This window comes from Aquila chrysaetos, chromosome 8 (genome assembly GCF_900496995.4).
Source record: "Aquila chrysaetos chrysaetos chromosome 8, bAquChr1.4, whole genome shotgun sequence".
NCBI lineage: Eukaryota > Metazoa > Chordata > Aves > Accipitriformes > Accipitridae > Aquila > Aquila chrysaetos.
In genome coordinates this window covers 1919809-1940059 of record NC_044011.1, presented here as the reverse complement: position 1 = coordinate 1940059, position 20251 = coordinate 1919809, and the positions used below count along the sequence as shown (strand labels likewise).

At 60.2% G+C, this 20251-nt stretch overlaps 3 protein-coding genes and 1 non-coding gene across 11 annotated transcripts; 3 read left to right on the top strand and 1 right to left on the bottom strand.

Moving 5' to 3' along the window:
* Nucleotides 1–771: 771 nt before the first annotated feature.
* CISD3 (CDGSH iron sulfur domain 3) lies at nt 772–2099 on the top strand. 2 transcript variants are annotated; one of them, XM_041125564.1, is made up of 3 exons: nt 772–887; nt 943–1071; nt 1424–2099. In XM_041125564.1, exons 1-3 carry the CDS (start codon nt 807–809, stop codon nt 1601–1603), a joined length of 390 nt encoding a protein of 129 aa, XP_040981498.1. In that variant the 5' UTR covers nt 772–806; the 3' UTR covers nt 1604–2099. The 2 variants fall into 2 exon arrangements, with proteins under 2 accessions (XP_040981498.1, XP_029878567.2); XM_030022707.2 differs by having other exon boundaries at nt 772–1071.
* Nucleotides 1979–17816, bottom strand: PCGF2 (polycomb group ring finger 2). 7 transcript variants are annotated; one of them, XM_030022827.2, is made up of 11 exons: nt 17734–17816; nt 14954–15248; nt 9817–9956; nt 9429–9525; nt 7065–7120; nt 6426–6476; nt 6231–6339; nt 5583–5631; nt 5298–5396; nt 4815–4895; nt 1979–4353 (listed from the first exon to the last, which is right to left on the bottom strand). In XM_030022827.2, exons 3-11 carry the CDS (start codon nt 9926–9928, stop codon nt 4015–4017), a joined length of 993 nt encoding a protein of 330 aa, XP_029878687.1. In that variant the 5' UTR covers nt 9929–9956; nt 14954–15248; nt 17734–17816; the 3' UTR covers nt 1979–4014. The 7 variants fall into 7 exon arrangements, with proteins under 7 accessions (XP_029878687.1, XP_040981496.1, XP_029878688.1 ...); XM_041125562.1 differs by lacking the exon at nt 17734–17816 and having other exon boundaries at nt 5298–5393; nt 14954–15060; XM_030022828.1 differs by lacking the exons at nt 14954–15248; nt 17734–17816 and adding an exon at nt 13350–13436.
* TRNAN-GUU lies at nt 14863–14936 on the top strand. The gene has a single exon. It is a non-coding gene; the product is annotated as a tRNA-Asn (tRNA).
* PSMB3 (proteasome 20S subunit beta 3) lies at nt 17228–20114 on the top strand. The gene is made up of 6 exons (XM_030022830.1): nt 17228–17357; nt 17756–17940; nt 18319–18426; nt 18810–18987; nt 19250–19344; nt 19989–20114. Exons 1-6 carry the CDS (start codon nt 17355–17357, stop codon nt 20035–20037), a joined length of 618 nt encoding a protein of 205 aa, XP_029878690.1. The 5' UTR covers nt 17228–17354; the 3' UTR covers nt 20038–20114.
* The last annotated feature ends 137 nt before the right edge of the window (nt 20115–20251 follow it).

The window sequence follows — 20251 nt, the reverse complement described above, 5'->3', positions numbered from 1 at the left end:
TCCCCCTGCCCTTGGGACGGCAGCGCTGGGGGCGAGTCCTTGGGGGGGGGGCACTGTAGAAAGGAAGATAAAATGGCCTTGGGTTGGACGTTGGGTTTGACACCTCTACAGGGTGACGCACCTGGATCACACCCTCGCTCCCATTGCACTGGGATGCTGGGAGCTGACCGTGGGCATCCCCCCACACAGGACACGCGGTGGCCAGGGGGCCGTGACCCCCCCCCCGGGGGCCGGGTGGGATCCTGCCCGTGGGGCCGGCTCACCGTGGAGCGCTCCCCCCCCGGCGTGCGGCCATCTGCAGAGCTAAATCATTTCAGCTGTCAAAAAAAGCCAATTTTTCCCAGTAGTTAAATGTTTAAAAAAAGAAAGGGGGGGGGGGGGGGGGGGGAGAGTCCAAACCTTTGATGCTTAAAAGATGAATTTCCAGGGAAGGGGAAGAGCCCACATTTGGCGAGCAGAGGGACAGCAACACCCCCCGGGCTGCAGTTCCACGGGGGGGGGGGGGGCCGGGGCGAATCCCCCCAAAACCGGCGGGGGGGGGCAAAATGGAGGTGGGGGGGGGGGCAGCACCAAAGGGCTCTGCAGGCCCAGAGCCCGGGCTGATGGGGCACCCCGGGGTGGGCTTCAAGGATCCGTGCGAGCACCCGTGGAAGCGGGAACCTTTCTGCAGCGAGCAACCGAGCTCCCGCCGAGCCCGCCCGCCCCGGCTCTTCCGCCGGGGCCGGGAGGAGGAGCCGGTCCCGGGGAAGGTGACCCGGTCGACGGTGGCGGTGGTGGGGGGGGGGGGGAAATAATTGAATTGGGCCATGCCGCTGCTGAGACCGGCTGCGCTTGTGACAGTGATGAGAGGCGCGGGGAGCGGCGGGCGGCGGGAGGGAAGCGGGGGCGTCCGCCGGTGCCGGGATTCGCCGGGGGTTTTGCAGATCCCTTCGCTTTTCTCAGCCCCCCAGGTGCGGCGGTGTTCGGGCCCCCCCCCCGGAACCGGCGATCGCCGCCAAGCAGCCGTTCCCGGTGGAGCTGAAGGCCGGGAAGAAGTACGCCTGGTGCGCCTGCGGGCACAGCAAGAACCAGGTCGGACCGGGAACCGAGGGGGGGGGCCCGGACCCCCCCCCCCGCCCCGAGCTGGGATGCACGGGGGGATGCGGACGGGGATGGGGCAGGACCGGTCTCACGGGGACCCCCCCGGTCCGGGGGAGGGCTGTGGGAGGAGGAGATGCTGTTGCCCACCTGGGTGCTCCCGCAGCATCCCAATTCCCAGGGGATGCACGCAACCGGGGGCGGGGGGGGGAGAGAAATCTCGGTGCAACAGCACGGTGCATGCTTCGTGCCTGGCGGGGTGCAACAGCACAGCCCCCAGTCCAGCCAGACACCCCCCAGCACCCCAAAATCCCCCCCCTTTACCTCCTCTCCCTTTGCTTCGCAGCCTTTCTGCGACGGGGCCCACAAGAAAGCGGCCCCGGGGATCTCCCCGCTGCGCTTCATCCCGGAGGAGGACAAGACGGTCTGGCTGTGTGGGTGCAAGCGCACCCGCTCCCCCCCCTATTGCGACGGCACCCACAAAGAAGAGGCCGTGCAGAGAGCCCAGCTCTCCGCGCAGCCCTGACACGGCTGCACCCCGCAGGGATGGAGGTCACGGAGCCCACGGGACCACGGGACCACAGGGATCTTGAGTCCTCTCTCGGGTTTGGGAGGAGATGCTCAGCTCCCACCCCAATTAACCTTAATTACTGAGCTCTGAGGGCTGCCACCAGCTGCAGCAAACCAGCCTCACCCCACCACGGGGGCAGCAATTTTGCCCTATGCCCGGCTGGGACCCTGCCAGGGATAACGAAGGCTCAGCAGTGGCTGCGGAAAAAAATAATCCACTGGATAACGGGACTTTCAGGAGTGGGTTTGCATTGCCAGAGCTGTGGGTGCCCACCAGGATGCGGGACGGAGGGACCCGGGCGGATGCATCTGTACAGGCGGACGAAGGGAATGACAGTCTGCAGCATTTATTACATTTACAAAGCTGTATAGTTATACAAATGTTTAACCAATAACAATATATGAATATCAGAATATATTACAAGACATTAAAACATCGTACAGGATGCAAACATACAGAGCAATTTGGTTTGTACCATATAGGAAAAAACAGAAAACAAAACAACCCCCCCAAGAGCCCCACACAAACCCCAGACCGAGGCACTTCAGCTGCCTCCCTCAGTCCATTTTGGCCTATTTACAAGGAGAAAAGGGGTGTCAAAGTCGAGACAAATGCAGCCCCCCCGACACGCTTCGAGCCCCTCGTGCAGCCCCAGCCCGGGGATGGGGAAGAGAGAAACAAAAGGGGCCCCGCGGGGACCTTCCCGGGCCCCATCCCCAGTGCCCGGAGGGCAGCGGAGCCCGGGGCTGTGCTATAGCGAAGGTGCCGCTGTCAAGTCCGTGATGGGGGTGCAAGTACTTAAAAAAAAAAAAAAAAAAAAAAATTAAAAAAAAATTTAAAAATACAATAACAACATCCCATGTTTCCTGACCTTTGGAGTCGGGCTGTTCATACAATTCCCGTGCCGCTTTCCTTTGGTTCTCACCGTGCCGTCGTGGGCGGCCGTAGCCGCTGCCTGGCCGTGGGGTGCCATCCGGGCGCTGCAGGCACTTGCTTATTTTTTGTCATTCACCCCCTTCCCCAGCAAGGGTAAGAGAGAAACCCCCGGGGTCTGTGCTCCCCGGGGCTCATGTGCTTTTTTTTTTTTTTGTCAATGTACAAAGTTGGTCCCTTCCCCGGAGCGTGTGGGCAGCCGGCAATACCGGTGCCGCGCCGCTCCTGCCCAAAACATGGCAGCACCTTCCCACGCTCGCCCCTCACCGAAGCCTCCTGGCTAAAGGCACTGTAGTCTTATTTTTTTTATTTTATTTTTTTAAAAACCCAATGTGGGGACAGGAGAAGGTAGGAAGGACGGGGGGCAACAAAAATAAATGCTCTGAAATGTGGCGTTGAAGCCATGGAGGTGAGTGGGGAGCCAGCAACGTGGGAGTCCCGTGCACCCCCTCCCTGCCTGGGCAGGGTAGTGGCATTTGAAGCCCCTGGGTCCCACGCAGACTCACCCAGCGCTGCCAAAGCAGCCCCCAACCATTTAGATGCCCCCAGCCAAAATTTCCCATCAGTGCCCGGAGCTGTTGGCACCCAGCGCTGCCCGTCTGCCCCGGGGAGGAGAAACCAATATTCAGCGGGGCTTGTGCTCCCACCCCCGGTACGGCTGGCCCTTCACCACCAAGTTGCAAGCATAGTTTTTTTAAGCTGGGGGAAAAAAACCCAAAAAACAAACTACTTACTGTGCATAAAGGGAAGCGTCTGTGTGAGGCTTTGCTAGATCAGAGCCTGAAACACCGTCCAGAGACCACACAGGGAAAGCAAAAAAGAGACAGAAACATGTACGGCAAGGCAAAGCTGAGGGGGGGCAACACTAGCAAGTGATGCTCGATGCCAACAAATGGACCACTGGTCCCAGCTGGCCACAGGCACCACATTATCAAACCTGGTGCCATAAAATCCCCAAATAAACACAAAAAAAGCAAAAAAATCACAGGGCACGGCGGGGCTGGGGGGCAGTTTTTTGGCTTCTGTGCTTGGCCCTTACCTGTGCTTGGCCCTTACCTGTGCAGCTGGGAGTCCCCGCTCACGGCCCCGTCTCGCTCCGAGCAGGCGCGAGGGGAGAGGGATGGGGAGGAGAGTGAAAAGTGTTAGAGAAAACGAGCAAGGAAGGCGGCAGCGCCTGCATGGCTCCCAGCTCCGGCATGCAGCTTACATAAGTTAAAACGAAAATTTAAAAAAAAAAAAAAACAAAAAACATTTAAAAATATTCAACCACATTTATGTGTCTTATTTGCATTTTAAATTAATCTGGTCAATCAATAGAAAATAAGTATGTATAATTTTTTTTCTCCCTATGTACACATATATATTTATATATGTATATATATAATATATATAGATATATAAAACCCAGCCAGGAGTCCCTGTTTCGTCATTGTTTAGGTCAAGGCGGAGGCCGTGCTGCCATTGACAGTCGTTTTGCGGCACCGGCTGGCGGCGGGCGGCAGCGGGTGGCAGTTCGAGGTGCCGTTGAGCGCGGTGCCGGTACCGGCGGGGCCGCTGCCGGCGGTGGAACTGGGCGAGCCGTGGGATGGGGTACCGGGACTGGGCAGGGAGGAGGAGGTGGCGGGCAGCGTGGCGGGGCTGTGGGCTTTGTCGCTGACCGACTCGCACTCAGAGGCGCCGCTGGTGTTGGTGCACTCGGAGGTGGCCGGCTGGGACAGCTTGAGCCGTTTGCAGGCGGGTTGGACGCGGTATTTCAGCGGCAGGGGCCCGTTCTGCAAGCGGGAGAAGGGCAGACGCATGGCACCCTGCAACCCGTGGCATCCCGTGCCGGGACGAAACCGGCGCGCACCGCAACACCGGCTGCCCGCGGTGGCAGCGTGGCCGGGTGCCGGCCACCAGCCCTCCTGCCTGCCCTGGAGAAAGGGGGAGAAAAGCAGGTGCGGCCCCCCCCGGCCTCCTAAAAAATCACACCTGGAACAAACACCTTTGTAAGGAGGGGGCATCCGGGGTTTTAATTTGTTGAAGTGCTCAAATCTTTAAGCTCTCCAATTTTTAAGCTTTTCAATTAAGTTTTTTCAATTTTTAAGTTTTTAAGTAAGTTCTTCCAATTTTTTCAGTTTTAAAGCCTTTTAATGCTTTTAGCCTTCCCCTAAAGGACTGCTTTTCCGAGCTTTTCTCCGAGACAAGCCCCAGTGCCGGTGCCCACGGCAGGGAAGGAGGCAGCTCCGCTTACCCTCCTCCAGGGATAGATGTAGGCGATGTCCATCAGGGTGTAATACTCCTTGAGGGGCTCGTCTTCGTAGAGGACTTCCACCTGGGGCAGGGGACAGTGTCAGTCCCCCGACACGAGGGCAGAGGCACCACCAGCCCCCCCCCCAGAGCTGCTCATGGGGCATCGGGGCTTTTCCATCCCCGAGTGCCTCTCCCAGAGCCGGGGTCTGCCAGGGCTCCCAGCACTGCCCTTGCCAGAAACTGGAGCAAATTCAGTTTACATGAAACACGCCATAAGGGACGGATCCTGCCCCAGCACCCACGCACTTGGGGAGGCAAAGCCTGGGCTGCACAAAGCAGAGCCGTGATATTCGGGACGAAGCAAAGCACAGCATATTTGCAGCGTGGGATGCAATATGGGATGGCCAAAATGGCATCAGCCCCTCTGAGCCCACCAGAGTGCACCGAAAGCCGGGCAGCGAGCGCACCCCAGGCACACGCTCACCTTGTACTTGCTGGGAACGTCCATCTTGTTGCGGAGGAACTTGGCCAGGTGCATGACGGTCATCGCGGCGGGACAGCGCAGGAACCGCACCCCGTTCTTCTGGGGACGCAGCGGGAGGGGGCCGGGGGGAGAGGCGTTGCTGAGAGTCCGCCGTGCAATTAATGGGCAGTTCCCACCTCCTTCAGCAGACGGTTTGGGGGTGCCCTCCGGTCCGCCCCCACACCCCAAAAGCCCAGGAGGCAGCTGGACATGGAGCTCTCCATGCCATGGTCCCACCACACTCACCTTCTCCTTCTCCAGGTCCCCGTTCTCAACGGTCCCTTTCTTCTCCTCTCTGGGGGGAGGAAAGCAAACACAGGACAAAGTTTATGGAGGAATAAAAAGGCAGAGAGGAAAAATAACCCATCAGAAAGGCCATCCATGGAGCGGCTGCAAGGGGAACATCCAGTGACCTTCAGCCAAGCTCTGGCTTGGCCACCCCTGACCACGTACATGCCCAAGTTGCTGCATTTCCAATCCAGCACGCTGCAACCACTGCCCGGGCTGTCACCTTCCCTGCCTCCTCTGAACCGCTGCTCCAGATGCCAATGACATCCTTGGAGGCCACCACCGGCACCAGGGATGCGGCAGCCCTTAGGCTCTGCTGCCTGGGAAGGAATCTTCCCCTCCCTGCCCCGGGAGCGGTGATGCGGGGACCCCACTGCCATAGCAAGCACCCACAGAGGATGCAGGATGGGGAACCAGAGCAGATGGGTTTTGGGTTGCTCCTCCATCCATTCAAGAACCCCAGGAGATGCTGAGCTCCAAGCAGGGGCTGTGTCAGCCACCGCCACCTCACATCTCAGCTCCATCTCCGGAGCGGGAAGAGAGGACAAGAGTTTATTCACAACCCCAAACCCAGGCAGAGGCTTAGGAGCAGCCAGAAAACGGTACCTTGACCCTTCGTAAAACTCTATGGACAGGCTAACGATCTCATCATCCGTCAGGTTCCCCTTGTCCTGCTCGGAGACTTCCCCGCGATCTTCATTGGACCCGTTGGGGACTGCGGGAGCAGAGGGAGGGAGAGGCTGAGCCGTTGCGGGGAGGCACAGCCAGGGTGAGGGGGGGGTCCCCGGGGCTGACACTTACCCTCTGCCATGGGGTAGGCTGCGTAGAAGTCGCGCCGCCTCTTCATCTCATCTGTGGGAGAAGGGAGGAGGAAGGTGAGGGGGGAAAAAAATCACACCAAGGGGGAGATGGGTGCAAAGAGGGGAGCAAGAGGAAGCCCCGGACTGCCGAGCGCCTGCTCCCCGCCGGCAGCTCGAGCACGAGCTGCCTGGTGCAGACGGACCCGTAGGAGAGCAGTCGCTTTAGCAAGAGCAATCAAGTCGTACCAGTAAAACCCTTGGAGCGGCTGCAAATCTGCTGCTGTGAGAATGCCTTTATGGCGGCTCGACTGTCCTCAGTCTTTCCACACCTGCAGACCCCCACACTTTTTCCCCCGAGGATGGGCAGGCACTTGGAGAGCAAATCCGCGGCTCCTGCTCCCAGCTTTGCTTTTCGTAGTTCCCCCCAGCAGCAGCCCCCGGGCTGCCGGAGTGTGGGATGGGCACTATCCGGACGGACCCATCCCTGTCCATTCACACCATGCATTTTCCTGCTGTCCCCATTACACGGGCAGGGGCGTGCGTGGGCAGCGCGAAATCCGGGGGACCGGTTTCACTGGTGGGTGGGAGCGAGTTACAAACAACCCCAAACCCACACAATTATAATTGTCCATGGCTGTACCTTTGAAAAGCCCCGGGACCAGTTTGTACACTATGTCCTGTAGGGTTTTGTCCGACCTGGGGGAAAAAAAGAAATAGGAAAGGAGAGAGAAATCAGCTGGATTAGGGAACAGCTTGCTTCCTCGGGCTGCTGAAAGCTGCCCTGCACCATGTGCCCCCGGCCAGCCCGAATGCCGCTTCCCCCATCTGCCTCCTGGGAAACTCCCAGCACAAAGCCCCAACTCCCCATCCCGTGGCGATGCCACAACCCTGTCTCGCAGGCAAACCTGTCCGCCCTTGCGCTCACTGCAAAGGGTTAACTCTGGAAAAAGAAAGAAAACCATTTCAAAAATCCTTGTAATTGCTAGGGATGATGACAGCAGGATTTTGGGGCCAGGATCCGTTTCAGTAGTCAAAATGATTACAAAAACACACCGAGAACTTAAAAAAAAATAATCTAAGATCAGCAAATGTTTCTGCAAGTTTTAATTTGCATCTAATTTTATTTTTGGACTTGGCTGCAGTTCAGGGCTCAGGCTTTCATTTCCCTCTTCTAAGGATGTTGTAAGGATGGCAGGATAGTGTCCACTGTCAGGTTGCTATACAGGAAAGCAAAGTGGACTCCCTAAACTGTGAACATCTCAAGGTAGGATCTTCTAACGCACTCGAGGAACTGGAGAAGCTCGAGTCCCATCCTCAGCACAGAGCCAGGAATGGGATTTTGCTGAAGGCTTGGGCTCGGGACCCTGCAGGCAGGGCATCTGGCACAATTTAAAACCAGCAGCTCAGCCGAATAAAAAAAAATCTCGAAAACAAAGCAAGAGCAGTGGGACTGGTGAAAAAGTAAATTATATCTGCAATTATTTCCATTTTAATAATAAGGCCTTTATTTTAAAGAAAAACAAATGACCGTACCCTATATTATTTTTAGCCTAGCCGTGTCTTTTATCCCTAATTCCTTGGTGATGTCACACTGGTTCATGAGGCCCCGCTGTGATTTTATTTATAATACATACCCAGAGAATTTGCTTTATAATTTACAGCAAGCTAATGAAAAAGCAACCTCAGCCGCTTGATTGGCAGCTTAATTACCAGCCGGTCCCTGCTCTTGCATGAGTCAACCCCATTCAGCTCAGCACAGTGGCACTGGGTGGTGGCCGGGGTGCCACGGGGGGGGGGACACGGTGGCCAGGCGTGGGCAGCACCCTCAGCACCACGCAGCATCATGCCCGGGGCACGGGCGTTTCGGCGCTGCCGCGGCACCGCGACTCTGGTTTGGGAAGCAAAGGGGAAAGCAAGCCCCTCATCGGTGCAGAGAGTTTTCTATGGCACCAGATCTGGATCAGGCCCCCCGTCACCTGCGGCAGCACCTCTGCCCACACGTGCCCCACATTTCCCACCGCCGGGACCAAACGGGAGGCGAAGGCACTGTGCCACCACGACAGCCGGGCTTCGGGGCCGCCGGCGCAGAGCTGCTCACGTGCGCGGTGCCCGTCTGCGGCGCGGGCGGCTGCGTATCCGTCTCCGCACGCAGACAGGGATGTTTTGGCGAGGGAGCCGTGGGAGCCGGAGTGTAAATATTTCATAGTCAACCGGGGCGGGGGGGGGGGGGGGGGGGAAGGCGGAAAAAGTGTTACTACAGAAACAGATTTACACGGAAGAGGCTAAAAAAAAGGAGGATAAAAAAAAAGCCAAGTGATGTATTGCAGCCTTTCATGGTTTCTATGCCAACCACCTGCAGAGCCAATTCCACAACTGACGGGACGTGTCTGGCTTTCCCCAGCCAGACGCGGGGCCGGGGCAGAGCCGGCACGAAGCCAACACCACCGTGGCCGGGCACCCTTTCACCTGCGCTGCCGTGAGCCCACCCTGACATCCCCCAAGGGACATGGCACCATCCCCACGGGGGAAAGAGCAGGGAGTTAGAAAACACAGGCGGTCCCAGGTTAAACTGTGCACGGTGGGACTGCAGGGACGGATGGATGGACGTCTGTGGTCTGGGATGCGCGGGGATGGGCACAGGCAGCCCCTGCTCTGGCTGGCACCCACCCCAGCCTCCTCCTCCTGCCACAGAAGAGACGTCCCTGGGTCCTGTTCCCTCCATGGTGGCATTTCCCACTGTCCCTGTTCCCCTTCCACCCGGAGAGCACCCCAAATCCCCACTGCTGTGGGGTGCGGGTTCAGGAGCGGAGAGGTTTCTTACTGCAAGAGGTACAATGGTCCCTGCTCAGCTGCACCATCATGAACCTGGGCTGGCCGCAGAGCCCTGCTCCCCATCCCGGGGTGCTCAGGGCTGCACCCTAGAGCAGGCACAGGCTGCACCGGCACAGGGATGGGGCTTGGTGCCACGCAGGGGCATGGCGTGCGGGGAGCCCCCAAAGCTCACCTGATGCTGAGGAGGGGTCTGGTTTTGTGCACTTGGACATCACACATGGGGCAGTACTTGTTCGTCTCCAGGTACCGAACAATGCAGGTTTTGCAGACTGTGGGGAAAGACTCGGCATGAGCAGATGGACAGACGGACGAGGGGGCAGAGCCCCTGTGCCAGCCCAGCAAAGCAGCCCTCACCCCCGCACTGGCTCGGGGCTGGGACCCCTGCTCGCCTGCCCCGGTCTGGCCCCATCCATGACCCCACAGCTCCATGCGGCAGCAGTGCCTGATGCAGGATGGGTTTGGGGACTGCAGGAGGGTCTTGGTGCAGCACGGCCACCCTTCCCGGGGCTCGGGGTACCCCAGGTGCAGCGCGGCCCCGGCCGGGAGCCCAGGACACTCACAGGAGTGCAGACACTCCACGATGGTGGTGGCGTCTATGAAGTAGCCGCCGCACAAGGCGCACATCAGGTGGGGGTTGAGCTCGGTGATCTTTATCCTGGTGGTCCTGTGCATTTTGGAGCAGCGCCGCGGCGGATCCTCCCTGCAGGGAAACACCCAGGGCCACCATTAATGGCCACTTCGTGCAAGGACGGGACCCGTGGGACCCACTTCACCCTTGAAGGAACAAATCCAGAGCAGGGTGGGGGTGCCTGACACTCCCCCTGATGTGCCATGCTTTGCCCCGAGAGCACTGGGGCAGCCCCAGCCCCGCACCCTGCCAGCCCTGGGGGTGCGCGAGCAGCACCCGCACACCTCCCGACGCAGGTCCTGGTCCTGGGCACTGCCCAGCTCCCTTTGCCTCATGTTTGCTTCTTCCTGGGGGTGCCCGAGTGGGTCCCCACCATGCCAAGTCACCTCTGAGAGGGGACAAATCACCCCTGTTAGCCAGCCCCTCGCCTGCAGCTCCCTGGGCTGTGCACGCACACATACACACACACAAAGTGTATTTTTGTTTTGTTCGATGGAAAAGGCATTTTCAGCCACTGCCTCGCGGTTTCTATAGAAACTCCCGAGTCCGGTGTTGGCCACCTGCCCACGGCCAGGAGCACCCGCAGCACCTGCGTGTGTGGGTGTGCAGGGCCGGGTGTGCACGCAAGGTACGGGCAGCGTCCCTCGGCGTGGGGCGCAGACGTGGGGGAATCGCTGCCTGCCCGCTCCTGCACTTCCACGTTTACAATGGGAGACGGTAGAGCCGGAGCCCGAAATCGCTGCAGTTTTATTGTTTCCATGGCAACCCCGATACTTGGAGAGGAGCCAGAATATTATTACAACCATCCGAGGCGAGGGGGAAAGGGGAGAAGAAACCCTGGGTTTGTGTAAATGAGCGTGGGCGCAATGGCAGAGCCAGGGTGTGCCGACAGCAACACCCGTACGTACCCACAACCCCACCCACCCCGAGGGAGACACACACACGCACGTGTGCGTACACACATATTACACCTACATGCTTATATCCCCTACATGCACACAGGCGAAGATACACACGCACACGCTTGCACCCCTGCGGTACAGGCGCTCGCACGGGGCCAGGTACGAAGCGCTGTCACCGGCAGCCTGACACGGGGCCAGGCCCTTCGCAGACACCCCACAGCCGACAACCAGGCGACGGCCGAGACAACCGCCGAAGGCACAACGGCTGCGGTGCGGGTACCACGACCGGCCGAGGAACGGGGTGAACCCCGCACCCAGGGAGCAAACAGGGTTGCACGCGTGTGTGCGCGTGCGCAGGAGCGTGTGTGCGTGCAGGGGTGCGCACGCCGGGTGGGTGTGCACAGGGCTGTGCGTGCGAGGCTGTGTTTTTTGCGCGTGCAGGGGTGTGTGCTCGGGGCTCTGCGATGGAGTGGTGCGTGCAGGTGCGTTTGTACAACACCGGGTCCGTGCCAGGTGCCTGCCCTGGGGAAGCCACCCTACGCTCCCGCTTGCTCCCTGCGGTGCTTCTCCCGGGCTCCAGTCTGGGTCTCTCATCTCCTTCACCCACCGTGGAGTCCCCGGAGGCAGGTCTGCAGGGATGGGGACACCGTGGGGACGGGGACGCTGCAGGGATGGGGACACCACGGGGATGGGGACCTCAAGGACGTCCCTGTGCTGGAGGGGCAGGGGCCAAGACGAGCCCCAGGGTCTCCTTACAGGGAGGGGGCCGGGGCACCAGGGTGTTTGGGAAGCCCCCGCACCCCCCAGGCTCAGCTCTCACCCCTGGGCATCCCCTGGGTGGGCATCACCTGGGTGCCCTGCATCTTGCTGCACCCGAGCAGGTGCCCTCAGCCCTCCGTAGCCCACAGGTGATGGGGGGCCACTGCCAGGCTCCCCCCGGCCAGGAGGAATGCCTGGGGGGGGGGCCGCGGTCCCCAGCCCCGGGGCTCCCACACCGACCCCTGCCAGGGGACCGGGCAGCTCCACCGGGCACCGGCTGCCCACGGCGGGCCGCAGGACCCCACGGCTGCATTTTGGGTGGATTTTGCCGCTTTCGGTGCTCGCAGCCGCCAATGGCGGCCCGGGTCTCCGCGGGAGGGGGGGAGCCTGAGCCACCGGCGCAAACCGGTTCTAATAAACCGGGTGATAACAACGGCGATTTCCTGCCGCGGGGGCAGGAACAAAGCCCCGGACCCCCCCAACTCCCCTCCCCGGGCACCGGAGCCGGCCGCAGCACCGGCCCCGCCGGAGCCTTCGGGGCCGCCCCGTCCCGCCAGCGGCGCCCGCTGCCCCGGTCCCGCCGCCGGAACGGGTCCCGCCGGCCGCAGCCGGCTGCCCCGCAGCCCCGGCCCGCTCCCCCCGCCCCGACTTTCGGGGTCTTTTGTCTCCCTGGGCGGTGGCCCGGCACAGTGGTCCCCCCCTTCTTCCTCCCCCCCCCCCCCCCCCAATCCCCCCGGGACCAGGCACGGGTGAGGAAGGACGTTTCAAAGTCACCGGTAACTTGGACCCGACCGGCTGCCCCCTCCCCGTGGGACCCACCGGCGGCGGCAAGCCCGGCAAATAAACCAGGACGGTACCCCCCCGGCACTGCCCGCTCGGCGGCCACGGACACCCCCTCCCCACCCCACCCCACGCACCGGGAACACGACAAAAAGGCACCGGAGCGTGAACCCGTGCCCACCGACGAGACAACCCCCCCCCCGCTCCTCCCGGGGTGCGGGACGCGGGCACCGGCCGCTGCCGAGGAGCGACACGGCGTGGGGGGGGGGGGGGAGAGAAGGAAGCACCGCGGGGAGGGCACGGACACGCGTGTCCCCACACCCGTGTAGGCACAAGGACACACTCAGCCCCCGTCCCCGCGGCGGGACGTGGCCGCCCGGCGTGCGTGACACCCGCCCGGCACAGGCGCGCGGGCACGGACACGCCATGGGCACGGACACGCCATGGGCACGGACACGCGTGACCCCGCGTTGTGCCCCGGGGGGGTGTTTCCCGGCGGGGGGGGGCCACCCCGGTGCCGCGGGCAACTCCCGCTTCTTTTTTTTTTTTTTTTCTTTTGGGAGGGGGGGACTACACGACACGATTTGGGGCCGGGGGTGGGGCAGCCCCGGTGAACCCGGGGCGCTCCCGGTGCCCCCCAGCCCTTTGTACTCGGGGCCGGCTGACAGCCCGCCCCGGGGCCCGGCCCGGCCCCTCCGCCCGCCCCGGGGGGGGGGCTCCCGCCGCGGCCCCCCCCCCGGCCGTACCGCACTGCCCCGCTCTACGCCGCGCCAGGCCCGGGGGGGGTGGGCGTCGGGAGCCGGGGCTGTCAGAGCTCCGTTGCCCCTCGCCGGTGCCCGCCGTGGGGTGGGAAGGGGGGGGTCAGGGCCCCCCCCGGGCAGGAGCGGGGCCGCCGCACAAAGCGGGGGGAGGCGGCGGCCATCGGCCATCTTGAACGCGGAGAGAAAAGGGCGCGGGGGGGGGCCCGGCGGCGGCGGCGGCGGCGGTGGAGGCGGGGGGGGGGGGCCCGGGGCCGCGTCCCTACCTGGTGGCGGCGGCAGCGGCGGCCCCGCGGCCGCCCCTCCGCTCCCGCCGGTCGGCGCGTCTCGGCTCGGCTCGACTCGGCGGCGGCGCTGCGGCCGGGGCCCTTTTTTTCTCTCGCTCGTTTTTTTTTTTTTTTTCCTTTTTTTTTTTTTTCCCTCCTTCCTCCTCCTTTTTTTTTTTAATTTTTTTTTCTTCCTTTTTTTTTTTTTAATTTTTTTCCCTCCTCCAGCCGCCGCCAGGCCCCGCCCCGCCTCACGTGACCTCATTCCTTTGGGGTGTTGCGGAGGAGGGGAGTGAGGGGCCGAGATTGCCCCCCCCCCCCGCCCCGCCCCGCCGGGACACGGCCCCCCCCCCGCCGCCGCCGCCCCGGGGGACACCGCTGCGACGGTGCCCCGGTGCTTGCGGCTGCTGCCGTCCCCCCCCCCCGCGGCGACACCCCCCCCCCGTTGGGCTTCGGCAGAAAAGGAGAGCGCCCTAAAAGCAGCTGGAATGGGCCCAAAATCCGAGCCGGGGCGGCGGTGCCCGGTCCCCGTGTTCCCCCATCACCGCGCCACTGCTAGGGTGGTGGCCCGGGACGCCCCTCCCCGACCAGCCCTGGGGCATTTTCGGTCCCGAATGGGGGGACTTCCCACCCGAGAGGCGACGCGGGGCATTCCGGGCCCCGCGGGACCTTCCCCGGGCCCCTCGGGCGGGAGTCCGGTGCCTGCCGGTGCTCGGCGGGGCCTGCGGGACTGGTGCCGGGAGGGGAAAGCAAAGGGAAGGGGGAAAAAAAGGAAGGGAAGAAAAATAGAGGGAAATTAGAGGAAGAAAGGGAAAAATGGAAAAGGAGGGAAGAAAAGGGAAAAAAGGCATAGGAGGAAAGAAAAAAGGAAGGAAAGAAAACAGGAAAGGAGGGAGAAAGAAAAAAGGCAGGAAAAAGGGAAGGAGAGGGAAAAAAGGAAAAAGCGGGAAAGAAATAAAATATGGGGAAAAAGGGAAGGAAGGGGAGCAGAGCGGGCGGGCTCACGGCGCCGGTTTCCCCCGCGGGGCCGGTCCCGCAGCCGGGCGGGATCCGTCACGGCGGGCCCGTCCCCGCTCGGAGGGAAGGGGGCACCTTGCGGGGAGCTGACGGGGGATCTCGGGGGCTGCGGGCAGCCGGGGACCCCACGCGTGTCGGCGGCAGCTCACCCCCCGACGCCCCGCAGCCCCTCTCCAGCGCAGCGGAAAGACCCAGACGGCCCCGCTGCCCCGCGCGTGTCCGCGCCTCCCCCGTGGGTCTGACCGGGGCTCGGCGCGACCGAGGGCGCTTCCGTACACCCGGTGTACCGGCTACTCGGCGGGGCGCAGCGCCCAGGCGTGTTTCCCCTCTGCCCGCACGGTTGCGGCCGTGCGATTAATTCCCCACCCCGGCCAGCGTCCCGGTGCCGGCACTCGGTCTCCCGGTGCCGGTACCCGGTTCTGGTACCCGCAGCCCGCGGGCGCTCCCGGGGATGCTCCGGCTGAGTGCGGCGGTCGCGGTAATAGTCGCCAGCGCGGTCTCTGTGGCGCAATCGGTTAGCGCGTTCGGCTGTTAACCGAAAGGTTGGTGGTTCGAGCCCACCCAGGGACGAAACGAGCTGTTTTTACCTCGGTTTTTCCCCACTTTTTTCCAGGGCCGGTCCCGGGGAGCGGCCGAGGATGGACTCAGCAGGCCGAGGTGGCCGGTCCCGGGTCCCCGTGGGGCGGGCAGGGTGGGTTTTAACTGTGCAAAGACCTGCGCAGGGGCTTGGTGGGGCTTTCCCTGCTCCCTTGGGGTGGTCCTCGCCCTCAGGACTGGGCTGAGCTGGACAGGGAGAAGGTGCGAATGGGCAGGATGTGGTCCCAGTGCTCCTCGTGGGCTCACAGCTCTCTCCAAGGCACTGGGTGAGCAGGAAACCAGCCCCTGGTGTGAACAAAAACACTTCTGCTTAGCCTGTGGTCCCCTCTGCACTGCGGTTTCTCCCGTAAGCAAAAGGACATGTTGGGACATTAAAAATGGAGCAGAGACTTGAAAGCCTGTTTCCATCCAGAGTCCATATTTTGCCTTAAAAACAAGCTGAAGGGGGTCCAAATCTGCATTGCTGAAGTTCCCCTCTCTTACAAAGTCTTGTAAAATCTATTTATGTTCCCCGCTTGCCCCGATTTTATTTTCATACCAGAAATAATGAAGTTAATGTTTTAATGCAGGGCATAAAGCCGCGCCAGGAAGATCCCTGTTGTTTCAAAAGCCCGGAGCCACAAAATGCTCGCATGGCCAAGTCCAGCGCTGCCGGGGCTGGGGAAGTGCTGGGGCTCTCTGGGCCAGGGAGTGGGATTGCTGCTGCCTTCGCAATCTGAGAGCCAGAGCCTGACAGGAAAGCAAAGAGAGAAGCAGTGCCCAGCGAGGATCACCTCCCCACTGCCACCCGAGACGGCCAAGGCTGCGGAGGAACCGGGCGCTGCCAAAATCTGCCTGTGGAGATATTCCCATCTGGTTCTGCTGCTCCTTTTCTCCCCAGCATGTGGGGTGTTCCCACCAGACAGAATGTGGCCTCTGACTTCATCCCTGCGAGAAACCTTTTACAATGGAAAACACTTTAAAAATACAACTGCCACGGGACAGGCTGCGCCTCCGGGGCTTGGTCCCGGGGCGGATGAACAGCCCCTGCACGGGCCAGAGGTTTTCATTGAAACCAGGCAGGCTGATCTGTTGTGCATTTAAGAGCGTTTCCAAACACATGGATCTCTTTCCCTTTGGCACAACATCACTCCCCTAAATTAAACATTTAATCCTGTCTCCTCTAGGAGAGGGGAGAGCTGGCGAACGGGGATGGGGAAGGAAATCCAATACTCCGCAGAGCGCAAATCCCCCTTTCAGTTGCTCTCTGAATAAAAAATACCCTTGCAGCCATTTGCCAAGCCTCTTTCCCTCCCCAGGATGTGCCGTGACTCGCTGCTTTACAGAGTGACTTTACTGTGCCAGCACTTTCCAAAGAGAAATTTTTTTTTTGCCTCTAGGAGACCCAGTGTCCCTGGCCCCACAGCGTGAGTTTAGGGTTTTGCTCCAGGGTCCCAGAGCTGCAAAGCAGACAGTGGGTGCACAAAGCCTGACACACACCAGGGCTCTGCATGGCGGAGTGGTGTGGGATGGGTTTCCTGGAGTTTCTAGTTAAATTTGGCCAGGTTTGGACGACTTTTCCCAGTGCCCAACAGAAGGTGCCAGGGCTGTGTAGGGCCAAGCTGGTGGAAGATACCACTGGGCAGGTCCCAGCCTGGCCACCCTGCGCTGATCCTGGCCTTGCCACGGGCATGCAGGGAATGGGCATGTGGGTGCCACACGGGGCAGGCACAGGGGCCGTGGTCTCAGGGACCCCCCAGTACCACTGAGTGATGGGATGGCTGTACCCGCCTGCCACTTCTGCAGTGCCCCTGCATGTCCCTCCAGCTGTGCCATGCCCCCACGGGCATCTCCAGCTGTGCCATGCCCTGCACGTCCCTCCAGCTGTGCCATGCCCCCACGGGCATTTCCAGCTGTGCCCTGCCCTGCACGTCCCTCCAGCTGTGCCATGCCCCCACGGGCATCTCCAGCTGTGCCATGCCCTGCACGTCCCTCCAGCTGTGCCATGCCCCCACGGGCATTTCCAGCTGTGCCATGCCCTGCACGTCCCTCCAGCTGTGCCATGACCCCGCGCGCTCATCCAGCTGCGCGCCCCGATGGATCCAGCTGTGCGAGCGCCCCCCCCTCCAGCTGCGCACCCGCCCCGCCCCTCCCGCGCAGTCCGCCGCCGTCCCGGCATGCCCCGCTCACTATGACTCTTCATTTTTCTCCCCCTCCCTCACCGCCGCCGCAACCAACCAGCTCCGCCCCGCGGCGGACGGAACCACCAATAACGGAGCGGCGGCTCGCCGGGAGGCCGCGGCGGTAGCCAATGGGAAGAGCCGGGAGGCGGGAGCAGCGGCGCGGCGGGGCGGTGTGCGGTACGGCCGGAGGAGCGGTGCGGGGCCTGGCGGTGTCTGTGCAGCCGGCGCCATGGTGAGCGCCGGGACGGGGCCGGGGGCGGCCCGGGGGAGGACTTGGGACCGGCGGGACGAGGCCCGCGGGTGGCCTGGAGGCCTTCCCCGTCGCCGCGGTGGTGTATCCCCATGGGCCTTCCCTGAGACCGGGCCGTGGCGGGCGGGGGCCGCGGGTGGGCGGGAAGCAGCGGCCGTAAGCAACCCGCTGTGGGGTGCCCCCCCCCCCCCCAAAAATGGAAAAATTAAAGCCAAAACCGCAGGGGGGAGCGGTGTCGGCTTCCCCCCGCTGCACCGGGGCCGCAGGGACAGGCCAGGCGGAGGGGGGTACCCCCAGGCCCCTTCAGCCGCACCGGGGAACCGGCATCCCGAACCGCTGCCCCCAGCCCCGGCGGTACCTGCTCTCCTTCTCTTTTCCAGTCTATTATGTCGTATAACGGCGGGGCCGTAATGGCCATGAAGGGGAAGAATTGCGTGGCCATTGCTGCGGACCGGCGGTTTGGGATTCAAGCGCAGATGGTGACCACAGACTTCCAGAAGATTTTCCCTATGGGAGAAAGACTGTACATTGGATTGGCAGGACTGGCCACGGACGTGCAGACGGTGTAAGTGGGACTCCCGCGCGCCCGCGTGTTCCCATACCCACTGCATAAGAGGCATGTTTACAATAAGTACTAAGTGGCAGCTTATGCTGAGCATAAATGCCTTTGTTTATTCGTGGGGAAGGGTATAATAGCTGGGTGCCAGCTTTCCTTTTCTTAGTCTCCCTTTACTGGGAGCTTTTTAAATAAAACTGCGCTTGATTTAAGATCACATCACTACTAAGACTTCGTAACTTCAGCTGCATCTGGAATACCTACCTGCCTCAGGCATGGATCAGGAGCTGGTATCTGTCAGCGTGCAGTAGAACAGTTCAGGCCTGGGTGAAGGTGAAAGAAAAAGGAACCTGCTTCTGCTTTAATCCTGATTCTCATCTCTTGCAGTGCCCAGAGACTGAAGTTCAGGCTGAATCTCTACGAGCTGAAGGAAGGCAGGCAGATCAAACCTCAGACTTTTATGAGCATGGTTTCCAACCTGCTTTATGAGAGACGGTAACTGTCAAACAACAGAGTCACTGTTTACGTGTCAGTGAGGGCTGTGGTTGTTGGAGTTGATCTGATTCTAGTGAGGTGGGGGCTGAGAAGGGCTCCTGTAAAGACTAGTTGTGATATGGCAAGAGGAGACTTCAATCTAAGGACAATGTTTCTTCAACTTCCTTGCAAAAGAGTATTGAGTATTGTTAAAATAATCCTGCAGCAGTACAAGTTTGTTCTGTTTGCCACGCTAAAACCATTGCAGGATGCTTCTAGGTTGACCTGAAAGGTCCCCCCCACCAAAAGCATCTGTGGGATGTTTTCCTTGTATGGATATTTATGTGGGACGTGGAACTGCTTCAGGGTGGTTGGACTGCTCTATGCCATGTTGTTCTTCACAGGTTTGGACCTTACTACACAGAACCAGTCATTGCCGGGCTGGACCCCATAACACACGAACCTTTCATCTGCTCTCTAGACCTGATCGGCTGCCCGATGATAACTGATGACTTTGTGGTCAGCGGCACCTGCTCTGAGCAGATGTACGGCATGTGCGAGTCCCTCTGGGAGCCCGACATGGTGAGTGAGGTGGCCAGGCTCAGCTCTGGTTCTTGGATTCAGCTTCCTGCTGTTAATTGCAGAACCTGAGATACACAGGTTGGATGAAAAGCTCTGTCCTTCAGTACTTCCTGAAGGAGCTCAGGAGAACAAAGAGGCTGTAGCTTATAGCAGCCTGCAGGGAAAATCTTGCAGTGTCTTGGATAATACTTTGGGTTTTGAACAAAATCCGATGACTCAACATTCAGTTTTTACACCAACTAAAATAACTTCTGTTCCTCAGGAACCCGATCACCTCTTCGAAACAATTTCGCAGGCCATGTTGAATGCAGTGGACAGAGATGCCCTATCTGGAATGGGCGTGGTAGTACACATAATGTAAGTGCTGCTCTCTTCCCCTACAGAACAGAGGTAGAATTTAACAAGTTGTACATTAAAGTCAGTTAAGGGATTGGTTTCCAGGGCATCCCTAATCCTGCTCCCTTTTAGCAGTATCTTTAGCAATGTTTTGTCCATTCTAAGTGTTTTATTTCTCATGGCTGCTCTCTGTTGTGGTTCATGGCTGTTGCTAGAACTGCAGGAGCCATGGGGAATTAATCCTAGAGTTAGACTCTTGCTGTGTAGGGATTCCCTGGCTGCATTCCCATCGGTATTCAGAGTGTGACTCCTCGCTTATGGGTAGCACTGGCCAAGAGGATGCTCTTTGCCACAGCTGGATGCAATGTTAACTTCCTGACTCTGCAATCAGACTGACTTCTGAAGCAGCTTATTTTGCTCGTGGTGCTGTTTCCCTGCAGCATCCCAGGCACTGCTGCTTACTGAACCTACTGGAGCTCCCCTCGGGTGAAGCGGCAGGAGGATGGGGTTTACCTAGTTGTAACAGCTACCTTCAAGTTCAGATGATCCTGCCTCCGCTAGCAAACAAACTACCTATGCACACTGCAGCTTCCTAATGAAGGGACAATCTGCATGTAGGTATTAAACATGGATTTACTAATTGTCTTTTCTCTTTCCCTCTCTAGTGAAAAAGACAAGATCACTACCAGGACCCTGAAAGCTCGCATGGACTAGCCCAGCACATCTGCTCATGTGTTTCACATCCTGATCTGCTTGGAACTTTTTTAAATAAAACTCTCTATTGTAGTGAACTTTCCTTTTCTTGAGTCTGAACACTAGGATTAAGTTCTCATCTCTAAAGCTATCAGAAGGAGCTTGGGTTTTACACGGTAGCCGAGCTTACCTTTGTCTCTGAGCCACCTATACTAATCTCCCTCAGTACACCCGT

Bases quoted from the DNA above. Each gene is read 5' to 3' on its own strand.
- CISD3 (XM_030022707.2), top strand. From the start codon at position 807: ATGCCGCTGCTGAGACCGGCTGCGCTTGTGACAGTGATGAGAGGCGCG. The intron at 1,072-1,423 runs GTCGGACCGGGA...TTTGCTTCGCAG, and splicing joins GCGGGCACAGCAAGAACCAG to CCTTTCTGCGACGGGGCCCA.
- PCGF2 (XM_030022823.2), bottom strand. From the start codon at position 7,386: ATGGTTTTCTTTCTTTTTCCAGAGTTAACCCTTTGCAGTGAGCGCAAG. The intron at 6,477-7,064 runs GTACAGCCATGG...CTTCTCCCACAG, and splicing joins GGTCCCGGGGCTTTTCAAAG to ATGAGATGAAGAGGCGGCGC. The intron at 5,632-6,230 runs GTACCGTTTTCT...TCCTCCCCCCAG, and splicing joins GAGTTTTACGAAGGGTCAAG to AGAGGAGAAGAAAGGGACCG.
- PSMB3 (XM_030022830.1), top strand. The intron at 18,427-18,809 runs GTAACTGTCAAA...TGTTCTTCACAG, and splicing joins AACCTGCTTTATGAGAGACG to GTTTGGACCTTACTACACAG. The intron at 18,988-19,249 runs GTGAGTGAGGTG...TCTGTTCCTCAG, and splicing joins CCCTCTGGGAGCCCGACATG to GAACCCGATCACCTCTTCGA.